This window comes from Anneissia japonica, unplaced genomic scaffold (assembly GCF_011630105.1).
Source record: "Anneissia japonica isolate Jap-2015-1 unplaced genomic scaffold, ASM1163010v1 scaffold9668_len1562885_cov226, whole genome shotgun sequence".
NCBI classification, from domain to species: Eukaryota; Metazoa; Echinodermata; class Crinoidea; order Comatulida; family Comatulidae; genus Anneissia; species Anneissia japonica.
The window spans coordinates 551,902-575,128 of record NW_022711326.1 but is presented as its reverse complement, the minus strand read 5'-3'; the positions used below and the strand labels follow the sequence as shown (position 1 = coordinate 575,128).

The window sequence follows — 23,227 nt, the reverse complement described above, 5'->3', positions numbered from 1 at the left end:
AATAATAATAATAATAATAATAATAATAATAATAATAATAATAATAATAATAATAATAATAATAATAATAATAATAATAATAAATAATAATAATAATATTAATAATAGGCCTAATAATAGTTCAATTAGACTAATTAAAAATAATTTGAGTTCTGTTATGACAAATTCTCATCGTGATAGAGGAAGCAACCACGACCTTGATAGCGTTGACAAATGCAAAATTTCCAAAATGTAGAATTTCACTTTCAAGAATGAGGATTTGAAAATAAATTAGATGGTTACATTGCATACTCTTTGTTTCTTGTTTTATTCAAAATGTTTTGGTTTTCGAAGCTGAGTTCCTCGACATTAGAAAACATACAGCCTACATGAAGTCATATTATAGTAGCTCGATGCCTATAAAATAAGTAATACAAATTCGCCATAATTCGTCAAATATCCGTGGCCCCTATCCAAGTGAGACTTGATTCGCTCCACTAACCCCCCTCCCCACCCCGTCGGGGCCTTTAGCCCCTCCGTCGGGCAGGTCCTGGCGCCATCACTGATTTCTTTATAAAGTTAGGAACAAAAAAAAAATCTATCAAGCCAGATATCTGTTTGCCAAAGGTAAATAGACCACGTAGGAGCCATAGTGCTCAACTTTTTGAAATTGCTGCCAAAACAAATATTTATATGAACTCGCTCCTACCAAAAACGGTTCGAAAATGGAACAAACTTCCCCTGGATGCAGTGGAAGCACCCAACTATGATAAATTAAAAGAAATTATCTCAAACTAAGCCACTCCCCCAATGCCTATTTGTCAGACTTCCAAGTGGAGTATTCAAGAGGATAACACGTGTTCTCTGTTCTTGTCAGTGGTAACCTCGCCTTGTGCTAGATTTCGCTGTCAGGCAGGTTGCTATGCTATGTAATAGATGTCACTGCAGTGAAACATCGTGCTTTAAACTGATCAAAATTTTCAGCAATTAATTTGTATAAATATATCTCACTGATAGATACTATCTCCTCATTGGATCACCTGTCTGACTAATGTAAGTTGAAAACAATAAATGCATACGAGACCGGAAATGCACAGGCCTGTAGGCTGTGTTCTTTGTTGGTGGAGCCTTGGCAAGGAAGCCTAGGCTAGGCTAGGTACTACTAGGCCTAGGCCTACACTACTGCAGTGTTATTAAAGTAGGAAGGCATGTGTCTGGCGTAGGGTAGCTGTGCATTATTATAGGACCTAGGCCTAGCCTGTTTACAACTAAAGTTTCCTTGCTAGGCTTAGGTATACACGTCCAGGCTCACGTCACGCAGTCGGCGTGAAACTCACGCATTCGAGGTTAAGGACCAAAATCGCACTCATAAATAAATGTATATTCTATTGCCTATAATAAAAATATAGGTCCTAACTAGGCCTAAATATAGTAACTGTCTAGATAGGGCTCTCTTGCTAAATATTCATCATCTAATAAATGTACTTAAAATAGGATTGGTTTTGTTATACATTGAACACAAATAAATGGTGCACTAGGCTAGGCTTCCACCAGTGTTGGTTATGTATGGAAAAACATTTGGGGAGGGGTGAAAGATGTTTTTAGAACAGAAATCTCATGCCTTGCAAATTAGTCGAACACAACATTTTGCAAGGCAAGTCTAGACAATAGACAGGCTGCCTTGTTGGAAACTTTCAATTTTGGGCAACCGCAAAAGAATACCGTCATTCGTCCAATCAAGTCAGATGAAAATGTGATGCGCCCTATTTCAATTTAGCCTAGGTCGGTGCCTAGTTCCTCATTCAAAGCCCAGCCCTTCCTGCCTAAGGCCCTTGGCCCCAACATTACACATTAGGCTAAGCTGTTTATTTTATTAATTAGAATGTTAATATTATTTTGCAGGTTGCTGTAACACAATGCAAGTCTTTTCAAAATCAAGGTTGTATGTTGTCTTTGGAAAACATATATTGAAAAAAGTGCCATGTAAAGCTATTAGGCCACTCAGCTCTGATGTTAGAGAAGAAAGTGTCATTAACTATTGGAAAAGAAACTTCAGGCTGTTTAGGGGTGAGATTTATGACAAACTACGGGGGTCAAAATTAGACACCATGTATGACACACATAAGGTGATAATGAGCTGTGATACAAATATTGTCAACAAATTCAACATTCAAACTGATAATGCAATAGGTGGAAAAAGTTGGGCAAAACTGTGCATGAGTAGGAACAATCGTCTCCTGTTCCACGGAGAACTAAGCACCGTTGTCCCAAAAGATGGGGAGACCGAAAGGAGTGGTTATTGTGCATTAAAATCGAAACAATTGTATGTAAGTATGAATCATGCGAATTTGAAACTCCACTACACACTGTGACAAATGTGTAATTTTCCTATAGAGTAAGTTTTACAGTGACTTCTGAATTCTGAAATGTCTTTTTTCCCCTTTTAAAACGGTCAGGTAATTTTTTTCTCATTCTTATTACACTGTACAGTAAATAGGCCTATGTGTGTACGGGTAGACAGAGAATTTTTTTTTTTTCCAAGGGGGTCGGGGGTCAGGACCTCAGATCCGCCAATGCCTCAGCCCCACCATGGTTGGGGCTGAGGCAAGAAATTTTATGATTATGGCACTCTTCTCAGATTGAATTTGAATACAATTTTCCTTTTTTTCTCCATTTTTTGTTCAATTGGAGGGTGGCGGAGCCTTGAACCTTCCACTGGAAAATTAGACAACTTTTAATATTTGGAAATGAAAATATAATCAACTTTTTTGCAGAAAATATTTTTAACCATTGAATTATATCTTTGATGAATTTAAACCTAAATTTTAACCCTGTGGTTACCAGTTGATTGTCAAGGATTTAGGGAATTGGGGGTGGGGGAGGCGCGCTAATGGAATGAGAGTCCACAGCACGTCAGGGCCACCTTGGTCGGTGGTGATGTTTGAATGAATTTAAAACTAAATTTTAACCCTGTGGTTACCAGTTGCTTATCAAGGATTTAGGAAATGGTGGGGGAGGTGCTAAAGAAAAGAGAGTCCACACCACGACATCAGTGCCACCTTGGTTGGTGGTGACGTTAGAAAATTTTCAGTATTTTGTACCTGGATACCCGAAAATGGAATTTAAATTACTTTTTAATTCTTTTTATTTTTGACAAAATAAAATATATTTTTTGGCATATAACATTTAAGAAGGGCCTCTTTTTTTTTCAACCTCTGAATGGATGCTCAAGCACCCCGCCCCCGAGCACCCCCAGGATACGCCACTGCACTGGTTACTACTGCCTTATCAACTACATGACAGGCTTTTTGGTATATTATTGTTTGCATTTGCAATAGATGCACATTTGAAATTTCTTTTGGATGTTATTTTTAGGTCACTTTACAGTAATTTTCTGTTTTCAGTATACGGTATTTCAGTATGTTTTTTTGCCGTGGTAAACGGCAACAGAAAAATAATACTGGTCATATGAATTTCAGAATATATTCATTGTAGGCATATAATAAAATATTGTTCTAATGAGGATTTAAGACACTTTTTAAATTTCTGTTATCAAATTTTCCTCTCTATCATGGCCAATGCACTTTTTCTGTTTTAGATCTGATTTAGTGGAATTCTGTGTTATTGACTTTCTTTTAATATGATTTAGATCACTCTATCAGAGTTCAACATTGTTTATTCATACAGTATAATAGTAATAATTAACCGAATAAAAAGAAATATTCTCAATACTGTAATATTAATCTTTACAGTTCATTATCTGTTTTTAAAGGGTGCATTTGAAAAGAAGATTCAGATTGACTTATCACCCTTTAACGTGTTGAAATTTCGGATACGAGGAGATGGACGTTCATACATGGTGAATTTCTACGCTGACAGTTATTATTCCGATACACAGGATGATATATGGAGTTATTTTCTATTCACTCGAGGAGGCCCACACTGGCAAGAAGCTACGGTAAGAACAAAGCCAGACACTCATTGCGTCCTACCACTGTTGGCTGGCATGGTCGGTTACAGTTTGAACGGATTGTTATTAATAACAATCTGTTGGAGGGCGATGTTGGGTTGCACGCGCATCATCGCTCTCAATAGAATCATATCGGCTGACGACTGTCGTGCGCAGGATTGCCCAGCTTAACGATCTTTCGAAAATCATGGTCGGCTGGTCTGGATTTTTCGCTACAATTCTATGAATCTTTTTTAACCATCACTCACCTCATACCTTTTTGTTGAATACCACAGGGCTAAAGTCGATTGTTAAACCAACCTATTTTTTTTTATATAACTGCTATTTACCAACCCTCGATATTCAAGATTTCATGTCAGGAATTGCAAAACATTCATTATTTAATATTGTTGATAAAATTAAATGATGTATTTTTGTATAACAAAAAAAATGGAAACTGAAATGGACTAGTATATTGCCTTACACAATCAAAAATTGTCTCAATTTTTCTCGTTTTTCAGGTTCCATTTTCCAAATTCTTCCTGTCGAGCAGAGGTCGTATCCAAGATCGACAAGAGTTGGTTGATTTAGAGAATATTAACTGCTTTGGTTTGACGATGGCCGATGCAGTTGATGGAGAATTTGCCTTAGAAATTGACATAATTGCTGCAACGTATGATCCAACTCATACTGAAGAATTTGCATATGAAATGTATAATGCGAAGTACTGAATATGCTGATGTACACTAATTTTAAGACTGGCACTCACAGCTCACGACGGTCATCTGTTGACGCAATTCCATAAAAAACGCAACAGATCGTTTTTAATGACAATCAGCAGACAGCGTCGCGTCATCTATCGCTCACAGAGAGCGGAGTTGGATTCGTTGTGCGAGGGCAGTGAGCGCCCAGCTTTATGAATGTAAAATAAACCTGAGGATGCACTAAAGTGTCTGTTGAACCAATAAACTTTAAATATTTAAATTGATTGTATTGTATGCAGTATTAAGTTCTTAGATTCTGATTACAAATAAGAAAAAAAAATTCTCTTGAATTTATAGACTCATAGTAATTTTTGTAGTAATCCCAGTTGCAGATCAAGTGGTGAGGATTGGGGTGCTTTCCCTTTTCCCAGCAGCAAGAACATGTAATCTAGTGTGAATATGTTAAAGTAGCAAATTAAAAGTCTAAAATTCTTAAAGGTGCAGCCCCCTGGATTCCTATAGAGAAAGGGACACCTCCCCTAACAATTCCCCCTCACCATTGTAGAAACATCGTGGATTTGGATCAGTCCTTGTAAATTGTGTTTGACTGTCTCTTTAGGTGTTAGTAAAGTATTTGACCATTTGAAATGAATGATTCAATTTTTTTTCATTGAATCTATTTTAGTAGGAGGGGGAATCAATATCCCCCTCCTGCTATTAGACTATATCAAGGTTCCTAGATGTTTGCCACAGACAGTAATCTCTTTAAACATACAGTACTATCATCAAAACTAGAGCACGAGTAATAAACTTTACCACTAAAATACATTTTATTGAGTCAATTTTAAAATCAAAGTAGCTTGACCTAACATAGGCCAGTTAAGCATTAAAATGTTATAAAGTGTCTAAAGAATAAATGATATAAATATCTTCAATTTGAAGTTTCATAATATACCTACAAACAATTATCAAAATATTTAAAGGCTTTGACAGATATTTATAAATATACAGTACATCAGATACAGAATAAATATGTTACTACAAAATACCGTAGTCCCTTATTGCTGTGAAGTTAAATTTGAACACTCTTAAACAAAAAATAGAGGTAAAATTTAAAATTAATTATTCATATCATTATTTGTATCTATTATCATGAATTAAAATGCAGATATTTATAATTACACAACATGTACTTGTCAGCAGGCCCACCATTATATAATATTCAGGAAAAAATACAAATATTCTGACCCTTGACCTGTGTGATAGTCTGAGGGGATTTGTATATATTTGATCCCCAATGAAACTGATACCTTAAAATATTTTTGAAATCTAAAGCAATTAGGCAGATTGGGGATGGCAAGGAACAAAAATACATATTTTCTTTAATCCAGAAAGTAAACCAAAATTATGCAATGTTTCACCTTAAAAGATAGTATAATGCATAGTCCAAGTATCGAAATGCACACCATCGTGTCGGGATTCAATATTTCAACATTAATTATGACACCATCCCTTAAATTCTTCGGTACAAAGGAGAATTATGTCAACTACTTCTAGTTGCTTGGAGGAGAGAATAATTCAACTAACAGGCCTGGATTTCCTATTAATCTCTGTCCACATAGTATTGTACAGTATAAAGCTTCATAAGTTAAGTAGTAAAAGTGGTAGGTAGCCTCTCTCTCTCCCCCCCCCCCACAAGCTCACATCCACTCGATTGAAAGCGTTAAATTTTATATGATGATAAATAACTAAATTTAAGGAAAAAAACAAAATTAAATAAACCTATTAAATATGTATTAAGGTTTATGCCTATGTTGCATGTAAACTTGTGGATCTTTCTTGAAGCCAAACTTTTCATAGAAAGGTATATTTTCTTCAGTACATTGAAGTGTTGTTTTATAGCAGCCCAGCGTGTGTTTACTAAGCAATGTCAATGTGTCCATCAATCTGAAATTACATAAGAAGCAATTATGAATGTGCATGAACAAGAATATGTATATGCATGAGGTAAACTATAAAAGATATAATAATATATTTGAATAGTTTCATCTGGTTTGCTGGTCTGGGTTGTGCTTTGTTCTGTAAAAATATACAGTAGCCAGTCAGCATTACTATATCACACATCCCTCAAAAACACAAGGGAATTAAAAAAAAAAAACCAGACCAGACCGGAAACATAAAGCAGAAGCAGCTGACGTTTTTGTGTAAGAAGAAATAAAAAGAATCGATGTTTGCGCTACTTGATGTGTTATTATATCACCATCATCATAAAGGTAGAACACTAATTATAAATTATTATATTGGCAATATAATAATAATATTAATAACTATGTAAGTTTCCTGTATATACAAATGACTTACAGTTTGCCCAGTTGTTGACCTCTGTACCCTGAATCAACTACGACCTCTTCAATCATTCCTCGCTGGAAAAAAAATAATATCAATGAAACTCTACGGCACCAATGTTGTAATGTAAGTTGTTGCTTCTTACTGTAACTGGGTTGGATGCTTGGTCTGGCGGTAGGGGGTGCGTGAGAGTCCACAGGACTTTAGCCCCACCATTATGGTGGTTAGGGAACTTCTCTGGAAATTGCACTCATTTGTTAAAAATCTTACCGGAACTATGTTCATAATGATACAATACAACAATTATTTTTTCCTAATACAATTTGGAGGGGTGGGGGGAGAGAAATTTCACCGTCTGCACCCCCTCTCCTTCATCCAGCGCAGGTATGAACACCAGGAGTTGTACTTACTGTAGCACAAGCATGTATGTATTTTCTTTCTACTACCAATGTTGCAGCTGCGACTATTTTACTAATTGATATATCCTCTATTACAGTTATATAGTAAGTACCATTGCATGACTTCATCTGCTGAAAATGGTCTGAAAAATATATACAATAATCATATTTGAGAATAAAATATTTATTAGAGTACTGTACTAACAAAAACAATTTCAGTATTTATCAAACACTGAATAGAAATTACTCAAATCATGTGATATCTGTACAGTGGCGGCACCAGGACTGGCTCCCAATCTCTGTGCTGCAGCCACTGTGTTTTCAGTCTGAGTGAAGTAAGTTTTACCCATAAATTGTTCCGGAGTCACATCACCTACAGATGTCAACTGTCTTAAAAGTTCAATGAATCCTGCAGAATTTAAGAAGAAAATAGAGGCCAAATTATTAATTTTTTAAAAAAGATACATAGTTTCCAGGCTTTCCAAAAAAAAAAGGATGAGACAATAAAACAACTGTGAGAGTGAAGAAGAAATATAGTTTTTTTTTAATTGGCCGTAAGTATTTGTAACTTAATACAGTAGTGTTTAAGGTGCTCTTCATCAAATGCAATATTTATAATGTTCAATCCCTTCATATATCCATAGACATTTCCACTAAGCCTCGCCCTTGGATATTTTTGATAAAGACTGTTAAAGATTAATGAACCTTTATGATAGTCGGCTGCACATAACGGTCTCATAATCAATGAATTTCCTGGATTCTGCGGTGATCTCGGCGTTGAATACTTTAAATTTGTCAATGCTGCATAATCAAGCTGTTTCAGAAGATCTGGGTTGTATATTGGAATTTCATCTGTGGAGTTCTGAAATCAACAAACACGATATACTATTGTTTAAAAGAGAAGTAGTGTACCAGTCCATGTAAACTCAAAAGTATCTAACACTGTAAAATACTGGAGCATTAAAAGGAAACATGTTTGCGTTCGTATAAATATGTTACAGGTGGTGCTGCACTGACACTGCCGCAGGTTCCTAGAGGGTTAGTTCAAATATCCAAATTCAAATGATAACAAATAAAGAATTATTTATCTTACTTTTAGTACTTCAGTCATTCAAAAATTGATAATACTAATTAAAACCTAATAATGAGGTAGGCCAAGTGAAGTGCGACATTGTACCGTAGTAATAAGTACAGTGAAGTACCTGGTATATAGTGTTGTCAATGCTACCGGTAAAAATAACCAGCCAACCAGTAAAAATTTTGTGTTTGTGAATTTAAAAAAAAAAAATTTTAAAGCCTAGGTGGTCTAGGCTAGCCATCTTTCAATAAGGGAACATTATTCCAGTCTAGAACTATTAGGCTATGTTTTTTTTTTCATGTCATTAACTCACCGTACATCACTCTAAATGAGTGGTGCAAGAGGCCGGTAGGCCAATATTGACCCTCTCATTAAACCCCACTCAAAAGGGGCAATTCCTCACACTGCATGCTAACTGAATTTTTATGGACAAATTTACAGTAAAATGTTTCATTTGGGAGAACACTAGTATACATCTGGTGTTTATCTAGTCTAGGTCTGCAGGTAGGCACAGGGCCTGAACAAGTCTATAATAACTACCACCTGATACTAAGCCCACACAGTACTACAGACATCAGTACTACCGTACGCAATACTAACTAGGCCTAGTCTATAGTCTAGCCTAGCCTGGCCTGGCTGAGTTAACAGGCCTAGCCACCACCAATACTCGTGTATTTTAGAAAAACAAGTAATGGATTTCAAGTAATGAGTGTTAATCAAAATAGCGGAATACTACCTCCATTGAGCAGGAATGTAAAGAAATATAAAATCACTATTTATACAATTGAAACTAGGACTATCTGTAGGCCTATTGCCGTTTCCAGTTGACACGTCTCTCGGTGACGATAACAGTCTGCTGTTGCGGTGAGCAGACTAAATTATTAAAAAACACTAATTTAAAAATTAAAAATATCGCATAATATAAGTTAAAATAAATCACATCTGAAGTAAATAAATAATGATATTGCAGACAATAATTTTAAATGATTTGTTTATAATCATGATTGAATATTTAAATATTTATTTAAAAACAGATTATAATATTATTGAACATGCTCAAAGAAACAAAGATGTCTGCGCCCATGTAATAACATCCGCATAAACACACACAGCAGTATTCAAGTTGTGATGCACTTTTAGTATGGTGTGGAATGAAGTATTGCATGTATATTCAATATGAAGGTGTTTTATTCACTGACTATACTACCATGTAGGTTAATTAGTAGTAACTTCAATATTTCTCGTAGATTTACCCTTCTTAAGCCTAAGCAAATTCTCTCTCGACGCAGTTTGTCGGATTTGGCACACAGAGGGAAGATGGTCGTTGGCACATTACATCAGACGGATAGGGCTGGGCCTAGTATAGATTTACGTGTAGACGGAAACTTATTTTCACACAAAAATACATGCATTGCACCTAATCCGAGTTATTATGAAGTCTACAGACATTTATTGAGTGTTTTGAACACCCAACCTGTGATGATGACAGGAAAAAATAGATGTTACTCAACGCTTTCTTCAGGTTCAGACAGGAAGCAAAATCAATGCACGTCTACATTAACGTATACATACACTAGAAGAAAGATCCAAACAAAAGCATCAAAAGTGACCAAAAAAGTTGAGGAAAAGGTGAAAGAATGGGTAAGTAGAATGCTCAAAATATACTGTTACTTTTTGATGGCTGTGTTTTTTTTAAATTTTTATTTGAGAATGGATTTTTATCCACTAGTGTTGATACACTGTTTTGACCAAAGATTGAAATTCAAGCAATTAATTAATCAAAAGTGGATCAAAAAGTTCGGAAAATTAAAACAAACTAATTTAAAATTCTCTTTATTTTGCTCTGCTAGATTTGTTTCTAAATTTAAATACAAATAGAGTCTTGCGCAATAAATTCCAGTTATTTGTATTTTATTATTTTTGATAGCGAGAGAATATCATGACTGTGCCGAATCTCCTGACGACATCAAGGATTTTTCTGTCACCTGTACTGGGATACCTAGTACTCAATGAATACTACTCACTCAGCTGTGGATTATTTGTACTTACCGGCATAACTGATATGGTGAGTTGTGTTGCATGATTTACTGTATATTAAAGCATAAACATATTATTTATAACCATAAAGTGTATAAAATCTAACTGGTTTTCCCCTTCTTTTTAGTTGTTTTTATATATTTCATATTTAAAGTTACTGTATATACTTGTAAGGGGTGGGTCATTCTTAAAGCCTTAATTGGCTTATCTGACTCATCCCCCACACTAAACTGTACTTAATGAAAACAAGTTTGTATTGATGTACATTCTTGAACTTGTGTGGAAATAAAACATTTGAATGGTTGATTGATTGATTGATTGATTGATTGATTGAACAATGAAATATTGAAAGTGATAGAAAAATTGAATTAAATAAAAGCTCTTATTACCTCTTATTCTTGTAATTATACTGTATTTGTTTCAGCTTGATGGCTACATTGCACGAAACTTCAAGAATCAGCAATCCGTCCTTGGCTCAATTCTTGACCCTATTGCTGACAAGCTCCTAGTTGGAATATTGATGATATCACTTTCCATGCAAGAACTTATACCAGGTATCACATTTTGGATATTATGATAATATGAATAAGATTTGGAAAAAAAAAAATTATACAACTAGAATATTATTAGTGAAAGAAATCAAATTCATAATATATAAGAAACGTAAAGAAGATATATTTGCACTTCGTTTACAGGGTTGTAGGTGTAGAAATCTCAGTGTGGGTGGTAGACATTTTTACAGTGGGTGGGTGATAACATTGGCAAACGTAGATAATAGTAAATTTTAAGGATGGGCAAGGAGGCAAAAAACGATGGATGGAGGGCCATGAAATTAGCATTAGATTGGGTGGAAAACTTCAAGGCTGGACGGTCTTTCACTCACCATAACTGCATTCCTGCATTTAACTTTATGTTTTATATTTGTTTGTTTTTTTTCTTTAAATATTTAGTTCCTTTGACAGCTTTAATCATCAGTAGGGATATTGCATTAGTACTCGCTGGCTTTTACTACCGGTTCACATCGTTACCGCCTCCATTCACCCTGCAGCGGTTCTTCGATGTGAGGCATGCTACTATACAGATGCAACCAACATTCCTTGGGAAGGTACTGTAGGATGTGTGGCGTTAACATGTTTTTTGTTGATAAAGTGCTCATTTTCGAATTCCGTTCAAATCCTGTAAATTGTCATGATCTTTTCCATTAAAATTCATTAATCCATTAATCTTTTTCATTAATTTGTTAATAATTAATTAATTTTTTTTATTAATGTATTAATAATCCATTAATATTTTCCATTAATCCAATAATAATCCATTAATCTTTTTTATGAATTTATTTATAATAAATTAATATTTTCTAATAATCCATTAATCTTTTTCATTAATTTATTAATAATAAATTAATCTTTTCCATTAATCCATTAATCTTTTTCATTAATTCATTAATATTTTCCATTAAATTAATTAGCATTTTAAATTTGTTGACAATAGAACATCCACCTTAATTTTATATAATTTTAAAATATTTTCTTTTATTATGATTTTAATTATGGTAAGTCATAAATGCTCTTATGAGGAGTTGCAGCTCTAAAATATAAAATTTCCAACAGGGCTGAAGAACAAAACGTGGTAGGGACTAGGGAACTAAGCAACCTTGTGTCTTGATAAATTGGGCAATTTTAGGCCATTTTAAGCTGTTCTGAGAAGACAACAATGATAATAACAAGCATGTATACTACTATTTGACTCCGTTGTTTGCATGATAGTAAAAATGTTACCTTTCAGAGTCTTCGTTTTTCTGAGTCCGAGCTTTCGGTGACCTGCTGTTACGTGACTGTTCAACCATAGACTGGTCACAGAACCAGTAAGGTAGTTCCCTGAATGATGCTGTTATGACAACAGCGAAAGCTCGGACTCAGAAAAACGAAAACTCTGAAAGGTAACATTTTCACTAACAATAATAATAATAATCATTATTGTCATTAGTTTGTTTCCTTCAATTCTAGTAATCAATAACAGTATTTGTTTTGTTTGTTGTAAAGTTGCACACAGTTGTTACATTAGCGCTGGTAGGATTCACTCTTGGTGCTCCTGTCTTCAATTATGTGGATCACTCCTACATCCAAATGCTAAGGTGAGAACAAGTGCAAATCTTTGGGGGACAAGTTTTGGGGTGTGGGAGTGGAAGTTGCAGAATCCAGTAGCGGATTTAAGGGAGGCCCAGCCAGCCCAGGCCCTCTTAAATTTTCCATAGTAAAAAAAACAATTGTATTAAAATCCTGACAGCGCCATTTCTGGCCATCTAGAGGTCCCAACCATGGTGGGGCTGAGGTGAGTGGATCCTTTATCTGTGATCCCTCCCTGGGCCCCCTCTGTTACGAATTCCTGGATCCGCCACTATGAGCAATAATACTTCATGCGGATATGAGTATTATACACTAATAGGCCTACAAATTCTTACGAAGTATTTAAAAATTCAAATAATTTTAAGTTCTGTAGCATAACATCTTTTTCTATATGTTTCAGGTACACTACTGCATTGACAACCATTGCATCTGGCCTGAGTTACATTCTCTCTAAAGATACAGTCAAGTTTTTAAGAAAGAACAAATGAACTTATCAAGATTTTAAAAAATGTATGATTATGTAGAGTGAAACCATTATGATGTGAAGATCTTAACACAAAGCTAACCTCAACTTTTCATGTCCCTTGAGGGTATAATAAGCTTTTAGAGATGAGATTAATTGGTTTCCTGAATCATTTAGTTGAGGAAAGTATTGTATAAAATTTGTTTGAAAGGTTTGCTTAAAAAATTCCTGACCATCTATATACTGAATTACCTACAGTAGTATGATATTCCCCACTAAAAGCATAACTGCCCTCAACATTTAATAAATATAAAATACGCTGTTGTTCTTGACAATTATAAATTATAAATTAATAAATATAAATATGCAAAAGCTCTAGTTTTAGGAGTTTTAGCATACATTATGCTATATGTAATCATTTTCAAGGCAAAAAATCTCGGATTTCATTTCGAAATCGAATTAAACTACATAAGTCAATAATTTTTAAAATTGTGGTCAGTCCTGTAAATATGCTCAGGTTCAGTGGTTATGCTATATAATCCAACTTAACAAAACTCAACACACACAAAACTGATATTAACAAAGATCTAGGCTCCATAAGCGGTTATTCTTTCACAAAGTAATTTATTATGTGGTCCTATACCTATATTGATAATTTACATTAATAATAATAATAATATCTATTACTATAATGATAATAAAATTATTATTATAATAATCACATTTATATAACTATAATAACTATCAATATTATAATAACTATAATAACAGTATTAATAATAGGCCTATGTAATAATTTTGATCATATAAACCCTTTGTCACTATTTTAATTACATTGTGCTATCAGTTGTTTTGACTGCCGACATTTTGTTTATTTCGCTCTGTTTTGGTCATAGGCCATTTCACCGCCAACTCAGGGAGTTGTTATTAACAACTCCCTGGTGCTACCGACAGTTTATTAGTTAATCACTTCTCAATTACTAATTGCGTGCCTATTATCTTACGATTTATCTTGGTTAATTCCTTATAGTTTTTATTTTGATCTGTTCTGTATTTCTCATTCATACGTGTAAACGCTGAAGTCGGACACAGGCGTGTCCGAAATATTCGTCTTGAATAAAATGTTATCTCTATTATGTCAACGTATGCTAACGTTTCATTTCGTATTTGCTTATATTTATATATTTCTGTGAGACATACGTGGAACAACTACGGAACATCGGATACAACTATAGATATTATATATATTTATGTACATATATATATATAAATTTATTAGCAACCAATATTTTTTGTCTCCCGCTCTTTCGTTCTTACATTTTTCAGTGATTTGCATGACCATTTATTGTACACAAGAGAGTTGTTTTGTAGGCATACATAGTGGCACGCCTGTCAACCCTGAAAAACAGGCGGGGGAAGGGGGAAGATTGCAGGGGAAGACCCCTCGGACGTTTTTTACCGGGCTGACCAAAAAGTGTCCAAAGCTTCTTTGATCTAAGCCGCCAGACATTCTCCGCAGTGGCGTAGCCACCGCCGGGGGACAAGGGGAAAATATCCACCTGTGGAAAATCTTTCCCCACCCCTTGAAGATCACCCCTTTTCACACCCTGAAAGTGCCAAAAATCTCAAATTTCTTGTTAAAGTAGGCCAATTTTCTCCTCTAAAAATTGCACATTTTAGGGATTTTTGATTAATTTCGACGAAATTAGAATTAAAAACACACAATTTGTTTAGGATTTTTTTAAGGTTAGCCTTCTAAGTTATTTAAACACATAATAGTCCCAAACTCAAAAATGAAAATTTAAGATAGATCGTTTTACCTAAAAGAAGGGCCTCAATGTGTAATGATGGTGAAAGAATACGTAATAAAGCCATAATGAAAATGCTTATATTCAGTTTTTAAAAAAAACGTGTGTGGCCATATATAACATACCAGCTCTAAACTGCAAAAAAAAAAAAAAATTTGCGCGCTTCGAGCGCATTTTTGAGGGTGAGAACTTGTGGTGTCCTCCTTTGCCTTCTAAGTTAATTGAACACATTCAAACACACTCGTGTGGCCTATATTATAAATAAGATAAGCCCTTTGTCGTATTGTTTTCTATATTGGGGAGGGGTGGGTATGATAAATTACGGTACTAACCGGGGAAATTATTACCTCCCCCCCCCTGACCCAGGACCCCTGTTACGCGCCTGACAATGATACGGTGATTAATGTCGTCACATAACAACGGACCAATTGGAACAGGACCAGGAATATGCGCTTGTCCCATAACACACGTGTTTGCATACGTTTTATGAGACGGCGAGGCTTAGAAATTATTAGCCGACGGTTTAGTCGCGTCACGTCGGGAAAGATTCAACAAATAAATCACTAAAAGAAACCCCGACGAGATGCGATGCCCGACAAAAAAAAGTGGGCGTGGTCGGGCGTCGCTCAAAATCTTCCGAAAATGTTCCACGGGGCGAAGCCCCCGAAAAAATATGACAATTTAAGGGTTTCAAAGGCTTATTTAATCGGTTTTAGATTGGATATATTAAATAATAATAATAAGAAGAACTTTATTTAATATAGCGCAAACAATATCCAATTAAAATGATCACAGGCGCTGTACAAAATTTAAAAAATATAAATTTACAAAAGATCAAAACTCGATTTATTCGGTGTGAACACCAATCCCTCAAACGTCTGAAGAAGACTTACTTATTTATCTTTATTAGGTTCTTCTTGTTGTGACTGAGTAGTACACCGGGAGACAACCCCAATTTTTTTTTCGAAGAGTGTACTGCGTTCTTTAAGCACATGGGCCTTAATGCGCACGGTGGGTAAAATCACTGACTGTATTCAACAATGATAATCCTATAAATAAATTACTATTTACATCGGCCATAGTTAACTAAAAGTTGTAATGTTTGAAATATCACCTTCTTAATATTCTTTTTTAGAGTTGGGAGGGAGAGAGGTCATTTTGTTTTGTCCTAAGGTGGTTTGAAGATCATTCCAATATGATGAGTCATTAATAATAATATAGATCTTTTATACTTGTTTCTAGTCTGTTAAACGGGATGTACACAATATTATTAACATGTCGTAATGTTTTTGCTCGATCTGTTTTTGGTTCTGGGTTAATTAATTTAAAACTAATGTAACAATTAGTTTAAGTAGAAAAGCATATACCAATGAAAACTAATTGGAAGTTTTATAACTAATTTGATCTGTTTAGTGTTTTATTGACAGATTCTATTACATACGGTACCAATATATTTGATAAATAGGTTGAAACATGTAGTTTAGCTTCCCTCTTTTAGAAATGTTAGATGCGTGCCTCTAAGTGTAAATTCGGTCGTCATTCATTACCACTTAACAAAAATAAAAATTTACTTTAGGCCTATTACACGTATACACAGTATTATTTAATCAAGACACTTCGACGCAGCAGTCGATGATACTAATCTTTGTTTTTCAAACAATAGGCCTATACGAATTTAATGTACCCGGTATATAAATAGATTACCATTTAATGGTTTAACTTATGTAGGCCTTATACAGTACTTTTTACAGTAAGCTGTATGAACTGTTTATGTATCTAGTTTCTAATTAAAAGACCGTATCTTCGTCTTCGCTTTCACTTTGTTTCACCGCATTTTCTAAGTCGTCATTAGAATTTCTTAAGGTGTGGTCTATTGAGACGCGTGTTTCCTCATTTTCTGTGAAATGAATACGGTTAATATTACAATGAGAAACGGTGGCCTTGGATATTACATTATCATACGTCTCTTCTTGGTCCTCGTCCACTGAAATATCAACACACAACATTGATGTGTTATGTTCAATCCCGGGCCTTGTATCGGTTGTTTTACTATCCAAAGTTTTTACATTGGTTTCATCAACGTTAGAATTGTTTACTTCTTGGTTGTCAGAGATAGAGTCCGACGCACGCGCACGGTCTTTATATCTCATAATTAAAGAAATTGTAGAAGTCATAGCATTTAATACAATTGAAGTGTAAGCTCTTATTTGGCTGCTGGGGAAGAAACTGTGTTCGTTTCGTTCTCGTTTTTTTGATGATTCCTGATTTAACTCAAACCCGTCACCATCGTTCGTACCAATGGTGCCGTGCGCAGCGATTCCAGATTTGGTCGACCTTATAGATAGTGACTTCCTTCTCCCAGTTGCCATATTCGGGGGTTCGTTGCTCAAAAAAGCATGATTATCCTGCGCATTAGATTGTGCGTGATCATACTCGTCTGTGTGCGAGTCTTCAGCAATCTTAACCAAAGACGAGGATTTAAAGGAATCGTCTGCTTTCAAATCGTGATTTTTATTATCGATTCGCATCACGTGCGTCCACCTATCTACAACATCACCATCCACGCTAGAAGTGATGATGATGTTGCTTTTATTAAGCTGTTGTATCGCATTATTTGATTCAAAATCGCGGTCAGATGAACCTGCCAATTGATGTTCAAGGGACGACACGGACGCAACACTGTCTACCTTTTCTTTTTGACAGAAAAGTACTATCAAACGATAGAATTGCAAGACTAGAACAAGTGCGTTTTTTGCGGTAAAAAAGATCATATTCTGTGACATGGTATGGAACTGTGTGATTAGATATACTCTCATGGAAAGAAAAGGACCATCTTGCATTATAACCGTTACCATGATTGCCCACACTTCAGTTTCACAACAGACACAAGGCGAGCAACGAGTCCGCGACGAACTAGTTCCGGCGACTCGATTCTTACGACGTTTTGTCAGAGTTAGACCGATAGTGAACTGCATTAGACTCCACGACCATATGCCTAAGACCATCATCATAAGAATGGCAGAACAACCGACAGGACCCATACCGATTCCCTCGGTGATGAACTCCAGAATGTCAGCAGCCATACCGATATAGACCAATAGAAGTTGCGAAAGCTGATCACGTGTCATCTGTCCTTTCGGCAGAAGCCACCTTCCAATGATGAGAACAAATATGAAAATTTGTTGCAGTGCTAAAGACCATTGCTGGTAATTCAAGTGAATTTGAAACGGTATCTGAGAAAATAACAGCACATTTTACGTGAGTAATAATAGAGATAATAAAGAATAGATTTATTCTGCTGTGAGCACATCGTCATCATCCTCACCCCCACCACCACCACACTACAATCATTATCATCATCATCATCGTCGTCATCCTACGGTCGTTGCTATCATCATCACTATCATCATCATCACCATCAACATCATCATCAACAACAATAACAGCAACATCATCATCATCATTATCACCACCACCACTATCATAACTGTCATTATCATTGTCATCACCATCATAGTTACCACATCATTATCTCATTATCAAGCCACCCTTTGTTAAAAAAAACAGTATACAATGGAAAATGGTAAGCTAGAGAAAGATTTACGATTTCTAAGTCAACGGACGAGATATTGTAAGTCACAGTCACTTTTTCACATTTGACATCGTTTTCTTCCGCGAACTTCTGCCGCTGAAAATACAAGTCGTACTCCAATATCCAAATACACGGGATGACGGTCAGTAGATAGATGAGAACGCAAGGCGAAAATCTGTTATGTTAAAATAAATAATTTAAAAAAAAAATCACACAATCAATAAAATTACTGTTGCCCATGTTTCAATCACCTTTTTTGATGATTCTTGCTACAGTATTCCAATCATGTCTTGAGTGAAATAACATTTGATTTAAAATTTAATAGCGTTTAAATAAAATTGAAGGAGGTGAATATCGTGGCTAACCATCCTCCATTCTCAAAAAAAAAAAAAAAAAAAAAAAAAAAGAAAGAAAAAAAGAAAAAGAAAGAAAAGAAATCCCAAATTGTAGATCTCTAAAGTTCGGGCTATACTAGACTTTATTTCCAGACTAGCTAGGCCTTGGTCAAATCATGTTGCAGACCTGTCTATCTTTATATTGTCAACATTCCGTTTTCTGACATTTAAAGTCAGAAAGAATCATTCTTGACAATAATGATGAATGGAAAGGAAAAGCATGGCACCGTTACTTAAAAGAAAACTAATGTGTACGGGAATTCTTATTAGGCCTATTCCATTTTGTCAGAAACAATTATTATACTATTGATACATCATTATTGTATGAATTCAGATCGACTGCTAAAGTTAAAAAATACATTTTTTTAATTTGGTTTCAAAGCTTCAGCGTACATTCATTTTTTTAGTTTTCATAATAATGTAGATGTAATTAAAAGAGTGCTGATACATTAAAGGTAAAAATATCCTTTTATATCCTGAAAACTTTTTGAAAGATATTAAATACTTTGATGCTATGGCCTGTCCAAATACAAAAATGACAACAAAATGTGTAGTTGTAATTTCTTAAGTAGATTCAAACTATTTGTGTTGCATTAAACTAAATAGTTGTTTACTCCAGTTTCAACATGCATTTAATTTTTGATTTTCACAATGAATACAGTCGAATTTTAAAAAACGCTGATATAATTCGTGTGAATGTGGCCTGTTTGATACATTTATGTTATAGGCCTGTCTAAATTCAGAAATTCAACTTCTAGATGATAAAGTCTAGATGTGCTTTAGTAATTGATTGTGCATTGTATTTAATGCCTCTCTCCTTTGGTAAATCGCCGCACTACTCGTGTCCCACAAATTTCGGAGTGAGAGTAGAGTTGGAGAATTGTATGAAATCGTTGTGGGCATAGGTCTACAATTTGCGCATAACAACTTTATTAAGCCAGAATTCTCTACGAGCGTTTAAACTCTTTAAAAAAATTCTTATTTTGCGAAAGGGTGGGGTGGGGGGAGGTACCCCTCTCAAACCCACACCCGCTCGGTGATTCGCACCTCGATGGCCACTCTCGTGGCCACCCCCATATCCTAGACTTCACTGAGATTAAAGAAAACTGAACCAGTATTGACAAATAAGTGGAGCTCTTATATAGCTATTCAATTGTGCATTGTATTATCAATATTTGAATGGATCAGATTTTGAATGGATGACAGATAGATTACTGCAATTAATGAATGAACGAACGAACGAAGGACTGGATGAATGGATGGATGGATGGATCGATAAATGAATGCAAAAATGATTGCCCTCTCCGTCTGCCACAGCTCGTCGGACTAAAAAAAAAATGAATAACAAATTGGCACTGCCTCTGTCTCTTATACACATCTAGATGTGTATAAGAGACAGGTATTCTCCCCCTCCCTCCTCGACCCTGTGGATCCAGCAGGTATTCTTCCCCTCACATCCTCAGCAGTTATTCGCGCATTGGCTCCGCTGGTCCTTTGAATATTATACAGTCATAGAACTAGCACTATCTCTAAACTTATTCTTCCATGATCAGTCACACCCAACTGTTTCTTTTCATGATTAGGCCTAGTAGATACTGCTATTGTTGTGTCATTGTGTTGTTATGTAGCTAAATGTAATCGATTTTATAAAAGATTCAGATCAGTCAGGTGGATTGACACAATATCATTGATTTATGAGGATTCATTAATGTAAATTACAAAAAAAATGTGCACTTTACATAATTACATATTGTACAGTCCACATTTTGTATTCTAAGCGTCAAGAGATAATTTAGAAATGTATTTCGTCTTGCCATTTGATCGATTGTCTCAATCGATTATAGACCTACATCCTGTTTCCTTTAATTACAAAACCACTCCGAAAACGAACAGATGAATAAATCACACAAATAATATTAAATGAAAAATAATTGTAAATTTAAGATAAGAAAAAAATGCATTTTTTTTTATCTGTTAAAAAAATAGAAGACGGCAGTGGAAAAACCGGTGTCACCGGTTTCAAGACCAGGTTTTAATAAAATTATACATAAAATAAGTCCAATAATAGTATGTTTCTTGTTCAGTATAATTATTCTGTTACGAAATATTGTAACACACTTAAGGCCTCGTATGTATGCCATTTTTAATTGTTGTTTCTTTTGTTAAAAAGTGAAAAGACGGCAGCGGATAAACCGGGAGAACGTTTACCATTCCCTCTCCCAAAATCCACCTATACTCCAGTGTCCGATATTTCGACCGCCTCAATTTAGGGCCTATGGAATTGAAAATGAAAAATACTACAAATTGGCATGGTATGTCAATAAATGTCAGCTCTTGGCACTAACTCTGTAGTAAATTCGAGCCCCGTGCAGTTAATTTAATCCTCGGGTTGTATCTCAATTCGGTCAGCAGACTCAAATTCATTGGGGGATTTTGCATTGGGGGATTCGGCATAAATTCAATATCATTGCGTCCTCAATGGGGACGAAATAGCTAGGGTGCCAATGGCGGATCCAGGAATTCAAAATAGAGGGGTCCCGGGGAGCTACTTTCACAGATGAAGGAAACCTACTCAGCCCCACCATGGTTGGGGCTGAGGTAAGAGCATTCGTGTTTATGGCACCCCGAAACTGCGCTTCCAGGCTTAAAATTAATAGACTAAAAAATCTCCATTAAAAAACAAATTTTGTTGAACAATTAGGAGGGCAGGGCCGGCTGCCCTCCCCAATCCCCCACTTCGAATCTGCAACTGGGTGCACGCCTATTTCAACAAGAGACGAATAAACGAATAAGTCTAGGCTACTTACACTGTCCATTCGCCTTTTTTTGTGGCAATAAATGTAATGAGTCCTTCAACTAACAACAGTATTAGGTGCACCAACAAGGCAGCCCAACATGTTTGTATGCCAGTCGCTTCAACCACCCGCCATACGCAGAGGGTAGCATGGGCTACGAACAACCCTCGAACCAAGAAAGATTGTAGTGCTGTTACTAAAAGCATATTGATAGATGATCTCATGAGAGAATAATCAGACGACAGCACAGGAGCATCAAAATACAGCGTTTGACTGAATTTTAATAATCCGTTTGACGGGTAGCTGACATCTCCCTGACTTTAGGACTTACTGTTGTTTGTATAAAGGAAGCCTCTTCAATTCCACAGTTTATTGAGTTTTAGTTGTCGCAGCCACTAGTCAAAGGTCGATCGTTTTATCGTTTATTAGGCCTATATCTAATTTGCGCACCCCTATGACAACTTATTTAATCGGCTGTAGAAATCTGACTGATTGTAAATTGTATTTTGTAAATGAAATTCTTTTTTCTCACTCGATAAGCATATTGGCCTTTCCGGAGTGTCAATCAAACTTAACAACTGTCAATCAGCACGCGTGCGTGTTTGCGTGCTATAAAACTCTCTTTTTGTGGGACCTCATCAGTAATATCAAAGGGGCGGGGCTTAGCGGGAAGATGAATTAAAATGTTATCACATGTCAAGTTGTAAGATCACAATCATAATAATATAAATAATAATAATATCGATAACCATGATAATGAAAATAATTGTAATGAAGCTTAATAATCATGATTGACAATTTAATTACACGGATTTAAATATTAACTAGTTTTAAATTTTGATCGCTAAGACTTGAGACCGTCAACCAACTGACATGTAATAACATTTAATTGATAAGCATAATAATGAAGGCATTATAAAAGCCATAACTGAGAATTTAAAACTTCGATAGTTGCCTGCAATCACACAAAGTGTCATACATATTGGCCGTATTCGACTGGTCGTTCTCCATTAAATCACGCCCACCTGCGCACAGTGGTAAAGTCCAACTTAACAAAGATGACCAGTCGAATAGAAAATTGGTAAATCTGTTCTATTTTCTCTATGACTAGACAAAACAAAATGACTGCATAGTTACCGCGATACACGCTGCATAATCAAGATTGTTCGGCTTACGGCAGTATGGGTTTTACTTAAAACAAAATCTTCCATCCAGTTTTTGAATTCTGTTAGCCTAGAATTATTTTTTGACTTTATGTGGGTAAATATTATAATTTTTATTTTCTAAATTACATTAACGCAAATGTTGTTGCTAAACTTACCAATCGGCCATGTTTGTTTTGGTCACGTGATGAACTTAACGCTGATAACGCACTCTGGTTTACGTTAATTTTCTTTATCAACGAAGTCTATTTTGGGCCAGTCGAATGAATCATATACTCAACGTAAAATCGTAGTCAACGAAATGAACCAGTCGAATAAGCCCAATTTATAGTGTAACACAAGGTTCTTAATCGTGTGTGTCAAGAAGAAAACGGATGGGGACGTTTGCCTTATC

General features: G+C 35.4%; 4 protein-coding genes across 6 annotated transcripts; 2 read left to right on the top strand and 2 right to left on the bottom strand.

The window, feature by feature from the left end:
• Nucleotides 1-590: 590 nt before the first annotated feature.
• On the top strand, nt 591-5,280 carry LOC117107394 (complex I intermediate-associated protein 30, mitochondrial-like). 2 transcript variants are annotated; one of them, XM_033249064.1, is made up of 4 exons: nt 591-1,032; nt 1,882-2,306; nt 3,752-3,937; nt 4,450-5,280. In XM_033249064.1, exons 2-4 carry the CDS (start codon nt 1,896-1,898, stop codon nt 4,657-4,659), a joined length of 807 nt encoding a protein of 268 aa, XP_033104955.1. In that variant the 5' UTR covers nt 591-1,032; nt 1,882-1,895; the 3' UTR covers nt 4,660-5,280. The 2 variants fall into 2 exon arrangements, with proteins under 2 accessions (XP_033104955.1, XP_033104956.1); XM_033249065.1 differs by lacking the exon at nt 591-1,032 and adding an exon at nt 1,117-1,135.
• A 158-nt stretch (nt 5,281-5,438) lies between these two features.
• LOC117107395 (glucosamine 6-phosphate N-acetyltransferase-like) lies at nt 5,439-9,330 on the bottom strand. The gene is made up of 6 exons (XM_033249066.1): nt 9,191-9,330; nt 8,082-8,238; nt 7,723-7,785; nt 7,389-7,519; nt 6,994-7,055; nt 5,439-6,579 (listed from the first exon to the last, which is right to left on the bottom strand). The coding sequence occupies exons 1-6, from the start codon at nt 9,194-9,196 to the stop codon at nt 6,429-6,431; spliced, it is 570 nt and encodes a 189-aa protein (XP_033104957.1). The 5' UTR covers nt 9,197-9,330; the 3' UTR covers nt 5,439-6,428.
• Nucleotides 9,331-9,414: 84 nt separating this feature from the next.
• Nucleotides 9,415-13,604, top strand: LOC117107393 (cardiolipin synthase (CMP-forming)-like). The gene is made up of 6 exons (XM_033249063.1): nt 9,415-10,095; nt 10,382-10,519; nt 10,916-11,045; nt 11,442-11,596; nt 12,534-12,625; nt 13,018-13,604. Exons 1-6 carry the CDS (start codon nt 9,631-9,633, stop codon nt 13,103-13,105), a joined length of 1,068 nt encoding a protein of 355 aa, XP_033104954.1. The 5' UTR covers nt 9,415-9,630; the 3' UTR covers nt 13,106-13,604.
• Nucleotides 13,605-14,939: 1,335 nt separating this feature from the next.
• LOC117107352 lies at nt 14,940-22,214 on the bottom strand. Of its 2 annotated transcripts, XM_033249002.1 has the most exons (3): nt 21,683-22,214; nt 18,493-18,655; nt 14,940-18,121 (listed from the first exon to the last, which is right to left on the bottom strand). In XM_033249002.1, the coding sequence occupies exons 1-3, from the start codon at nt 21,892-21,894 to the stop codon at nt 16,676-16,678; spliced, it is 1,821 nt and encodes a 606-aa protein (XP_033104893.1). In that variant the 5' UTR covers nt 21,895-22,214; the 3' UTR covers nt 14,940-16,675. The 2 variants fall into 2 exon arrangements, with proteins under 2 accessions (XP_033104893.1, XP_033104894.1); XM_033249003.1 differs by lacking the exon at nt 18,493-18,655.
• Between the last annotated feature and the right edge of the window lie 1,013 nt (nt 22,215-23,227).